Source organism: Panthera tigris, chromosome D2, assembly GCF_018350195.1.
Source record: "Panthera tigris isolate Pti1 chromosome D2, P.tigris_Pti1_mat1.1, whole genome shotgun sequence".
NCBI classification, from domain to species: Eukaryota; Metazoa; Chordata; class Mammalia; order Carnivora; family Felidae; genus Panthera; species Panthera tigris.
The window spans coordinates 83933050-83938236 of record NC_056670.1 but is presented as its reverse complement, the minus strand read 5'-3'; the positions used below and the strand labels follow the sequence as shown (position 1 = coordinate 83938236).

General features: G+C 65.1%; 1 protein-coding gene across 7 annotated transcripts in view; it reads left to right on the top strand.

The window, feature by feature from the left end:
• EBF3 (EBF transcription factor 3) overlaps positions 1-5187 on the top strand; it is a 116265-nt gene that overhangs the window by 110997 nt on the left and 81 nt on the right. For 2 of the 7 annotated variants that reach the window (XM_042960584.1, XM_042960582.1), the window contains exons 12-16: positions 355-420; positions 1087-1264; positions 2243-2431; positions 2972-3061; positions 4028-4140. In XM_042960584.1, coding sequence (XP_042816518.1) covers positions 355-420; positions 1087-1264; positions 2243-2431; positions 2972-3061; positions 4028-4140 — 636 coding nt within the window. Of the gene's footprint in view, positions 1-354; positions 421-1086; positions 1265-2242; positions 2432-2863; positions 3062-4027; positions 4141-5187 lie in introns of all 7 variants that reach the window. The other 5 variants (XM_042960586.1, XM_042960585.1, XM_042960583.1 and 2 more) reach the window with 3 other exon arrangements.

Below are 5187 nucleotides of genomic sequence, written 5' to 3'. Positions count from 1 at the left end.
TTTCACGTCTCCGCCATGTGTGTGTGTGTTTAATACCCATAAGACTCCGTCATTAAACCTCAGGCACGGACTGGCCGGCTCAGCCAGCCCTCCCACCGGCCTGTCCGCACGGAGGAGCCTCGGTGCAGACCGGTGGGGGTGGCGGGGGGGGGGGGGGTGTTTCACTCGGGCCGGATGATCCGGGAACCACAGACCCCCCCCTTCCTTCCCCACAGGGTCAGGATGGCGGGGGAGGGGGGGAGAGGGCCTCTTCTCCCGGCAGGTGGAACTGTGAATCTGCATGTAGCTCTTTCTCCGAAGAGCAGTAGTCGGTTTCCTCCGGTCACATCACCGCCCCTTTTGCTTCTCCTTCAGGAAGTATTACTCAAGAGGGCGGCGGATCTTGTGGAAGCCTTATACGGGATGCCCCACAACAACCAGGTAGGCAGACGGCAGCCTGACGTGCCTGCCCCCCCCCCCCCCCCAGGCTGACCGTGTCCTCGGAGGGGCCGGCCGGCCCGGGTCCACCGCGGGTTTTCTGGGCGCACACGCACCCATTCACGACCACTCAGTCTGGTGGGAGAAAGGTTCGCCTTCCTGTTTTCACCCTCACCCCGGGTATGTGAGTAGAGAGTCACGCGTCAGTGTCAGGGAGCCGGAGCAGCAGAACTTGTCACAGGGAACGGCCACCTCGAAATCCGTCCGGGGGATCCGGTGGTAGGTGGACGGTGGGTGCTGCCGGCCTGGGAGGGAAGGACGGGCCCCCACGGCCCACCTTCGTCCCGCTGGAGGTCTCCGGGGAGCAGACGTGAGGGTGTTCGAGATGCTCCTCTGACTCCGGGTCCGGCGCCTTCCACGCCTCCCCAGCTTCTGTGCGCGCCTTCGGGGGCCCCTGGGCTGTGGGTGCAGAACAGAGCAGACGCGCCCCCTCAGAAGCACCGTTAGATTATTTTCCTAAGGGAAGTTGTAACTACAGAAGAGCTTTGGTCACGGTTATTTGGCCTTGGCGGGGGCGGGGCGGGGGGCAAGGTGGAGGGGGGGGGCCCGGTGCTCCCCAGCGCCACCCGGGAGCTTGGGGCAGAACGCGCACTTCCCCTCCTGCCCTAGGAGATCATCCTGAAGCGGGCAGCGGACATCGCCGAGGCGCTTTACAGCGTCCCCCGCAATCACAACCAGATCCCCACCCTGGGCAACACTCCCGCGCACACGGGCATGATGGGCGTGAACTCCTTCAGCAGCCAGCTAGCCGTTAACGTCTCGGAGACGTCGCAAGCCAATGACCAAGGTACGCGGCCGAGCAAGGGTGGCCCCCTTGCCCAGACACAGCCAGCTGCCCACGGCCTGGGTGCGGCGGGAAGGCCTGCCGCGCTCCCTTCTCTGCCGCGGGGTCCTCGCGCCACAGGGCGCCCAGAGCCCAGAGCTAATTGCTGCAAGTGTCCCTCCTGCCACTCAGCTGCCCGGTCTTTGCTAGACGTTTCCTTGAGAGGCTGGGAGCAGCCACGGGCAGCTGTGGCATAGGAAGCGGAGGGGACCCTTCTCGGATATGCTGCACGGGTGGGGGCCCGGAACCAGCGAGGGGAGAGAAGCTCCCCCCCCCCCCCCCCGCCCCGTCCCCCTGCCCGCAGCGCACCTTCCCCCATCACGCGGTGGCCCGGCCGGGCCGCCGCGGGCCGCAGGACCTTGTCGCGTGAGGCGGTTCTGGGCGCCTCGTTTAGGTCTCCTCTTTAGAATCCGTGCAGGCAGCAGTCTCAGAAAACCCCTCTCCTGCCGGCCGCCCCTCTCCCGCGGCGGGAACGAGGCTGCCGCTCCCCACCCCTCCCCCACACGCGCAGAAATGGTAACCGTAAGAACGAAGACCCCAAAAGAGCCCTTCCTGGGGAGCTGCGGCCACAGACAAGCTCTCGCTGTCAGCCATGGCATTTGAAGGCCTGCGGAGGCCGAAAGTTCACGTAGTGTGGGGGGACAGCCCGCGAATCCAGGCTGTCGGTAATTGCTTCTAAGGAGAATCCTGGAAGCCGCTGACGGCTAGATCGAAGCGCGCTCGGCCGGCTGTCGAAGCCAACGGAGACCCGGAGCCGGGCCCGGCGAGCAGGCGCCGGGGCAGGGTTGGCGCGGCGAGGTCGTCCGAGCTGGCGCGAGGCGCCGGGGCTGGCGTCGAGCGTGAGCTCGCTTGACGGTGTGGAGCATGTGGTACGGGGAGACCCCCCCCGAGTGTCTCTGCCTGATAATAACGTTATTTTTGGCCGGGGGGGGGTTTCAACAGTCGGCTACAGTCGCAATACAAGCAGCGTGTCCCCGCGAGGCTACGTCCCCAGCAGTACTCCCCAGCAGTCCAATTACAACACAGTCAGCACTAGCATGAATGGATATGGAAGTGGCGCCATGGCCAATCTAGGGGTCCCGGGCTCGCCTGGATTTCTTAATGGCTCCTCCGCTAACTCTCCCTACGGCAGTAAGTGTCTGTTTTGTCGTCACACGGATTCATGTTCACCCACCACGTCGAATGTGTGCATATTGCTTGGCTGTTCTGGGATGTGAGCTGCCGGACCAAAAGGGAGGGTGGCTCTGGAGGCTGGGGGTCCACGTGGCGGCGGCACATTGGCCGACGGTGGGGCCCCGCGAGGCCGCACCGGGAACCCGAGCCAAATCGGAAGCGAAACGGGGGCCGCCCGGCGGGGAAGCCAGAGCCCCGCCCCCCCCCCCCGCCCCCCCCCCCCCCGTCCCCCCGAGAGTTCGCCTGGCATCCAGAGAGCGGCCGAGCCGGCAGCGGGTCGCCCCTGCCCCGCTGGGCCGCGGCGTCCCGGGCGAGGCCCCGACAGCCCCCTCCCTGCGTGGTGTTGCCGTGCCGGCGCCGTGCGTCCTGACCCTGTTTGCTTTGTTACAGTAGTGCCGTCCAGCCCCACCGTGGCAGCCTCTTCGGTCACCCTCCCTTCAAACTGTAGCGGTACCCACGGCATTTTCTCATTCTCACCTGCCAATGTCATCTCTGCAGTGAAACAAAAGAGCGCCTTCGCGCCCGTGGTCCGGCCCCAAGCTTCTCCTCCTCCCTCCTGCACCAGCGCCAACGGGAACGGACTCCAAGGTGAGGGGCGGCGCCCCGGCCCTTCCTCCGGACCCCCCCCCCCCGCCCCGCCCCCCCGCCCCCAGGCATGCTCTCCTCTGGTGGCCGCGATGCCGCGTGCCCCTCCCGGTCTCGGCAGAAGCGGCACCCGCTCGCGCACCCCCACCCGTAACAGACCCTGGTGGAAGAAAACCGTTCCCTCCTGCTTCCAACCTAACCCGCGGCGTCCTCGTGGTAAAGCCGCCCCTGCCCTCAGGAAAGGGGAACCGCTTGGGGGTCGTGGTGGACGTCCACGCGGCAAACGGGCCTTCACGGCTGGCGCCCGCCAAGTGAGAGCAGGGTGCGCCCCGCCCGTGGCGCCTGGGCTTGCGGCCCCCTGGCCCACGGGCGGCGTGACGGCCCCGGGCTGGGGACGGCGGGGCCCGGCTCAGAGCCGGCACGCTCGCTGCGTCCCGAGTCCCAGCCTGCCTTCTCAGCCTGGCGCGGCAGACCTGGGGCCGGCGGGCCGTGCGGTCCTCGGAAAGGGGTGCACCGAGATCGGGGCCGTGCATGCGTGACCACCGGGGTGGGGGGTGGGGGGAGTTGGATTGTCTAGGCGAGGCCTCTCACACGCTCAGGAGGGAGAAGGGCTGGTCCCGGGGGCAGGGGGAGGCATCCCGTGGACGCAGCTGCCCACGGCCGGGGCCACGTGGAGCAGGCACCCAGTGCCTGCCCAGGGCTGGGTCCCTCCGGGCAGCATAGGCCGCACGGTGGCCTGCGAGGTGTGCGGCGGGTGGGCCACGTGAGTGCCCCTAGGCCTCGTGCTCTCACCGCGTGGCTCTTTGTGACTCACTGGGGCCACAGGCACTGAATTAAGTGGCCGTCGTCTGGCCTCTTTCAGACACCTCCTTTGGTATATGCTCCTCCCGGTGAAAGTCAAATCCAGTTACTCCTTTAAAAAAATGAATCCATTCAACCAGTATTTACTGAGCGCCTACTATGTGCCAGGCTCTCTGCTGGGTGCTGAGGACGCTACCGTGGAGAAGACAAACTGGCCCTTTTGTGAAGTCGGTGGCATATTTCACTTTGATGAACTAATGCTCAAAAAAGGAACTGGAAAGGTATCCGTGATTTGAAATAATTGTGTTCCCAACATCTTAGTCGTATGAGAGGGACGCCCAGGCCCCGTGCGCCGCCGACCGGCCCGCGGCCCAGAGCTGCTTGAGAGGCAGGTGGCCGGGGGGCCACGGCCCGTCCACCGTCCACACGGTGCGGAGGCCCACGGGAGGACGGCACCACCCGCGCGGGGTGTGCACACGGGCCTGCCGAACCATAATGTTGTAACGGTGAGTCGGAGAGGAATGAATGCTGTGCAAATTGATGAACTGGGAAATTGAAGCTCCTATCACCCCGTGAACGAATGTATCGATACGTTATACGTAAATTAACGAGCGTGATCATTCTGACAAAAATTAAACAACGCTAAAGTTAAAAGATTTTAAATTCTATTCGTGCCAGGAGTTCACTGGAAGGCGTCAGCCGTGCTTGGCCTTTTAGCACCAAGTTTCTTACTCGTAGAGGAGGAGAAAAAGAGCCCCCCTGAGGTGGGGCTGCGACTTGGGTCTCTTCGGGGCCTCGGCCTTGAGATCGCAGGGCAGCTGGGCTGTGAGCGGCTTTGCTCTTGGAGAGCCTGAGACTCACCATTACGATATGGACCAATCAGCAGGTGGTCAGAGGCAAGGGCTCAAGGCGGAGGGGAAGTCCAGGCCCCTCCGGTTTTCACAGAGGGAGCGAGCGCAGAGCCTGGGTCCCACCGGGCCTGCAGGCCAGCCCTGGCTGGCGTCACAGAAGTGACCGGCTTGGTTCACATCTGTCGACAGAGGTGGCCTCTGGGGAGTCCGGGGCCTCCGTCTGCTGTAAACGAGCCACCGAGACGCGGGGGAGGCGGCAGCCCTTCCCCCCACCCCCCCACCCCCCCAGGGAGTCTTTGAGGAGGGGCTGCAGCATGGAAGGTCGTGGGGGGCGTTTGTCCCCACACGTACCCCGGTCCCATGAAGTAGATCCCCCCCCCCCCCAGCACCTTAACCGAGCCTGGTTAACGGAAGGCACGTGCACCCACGGCGAAGGCCGCCCGGCCGCAAGAGTAACCTGCCGCCTCTCTCTTTCAG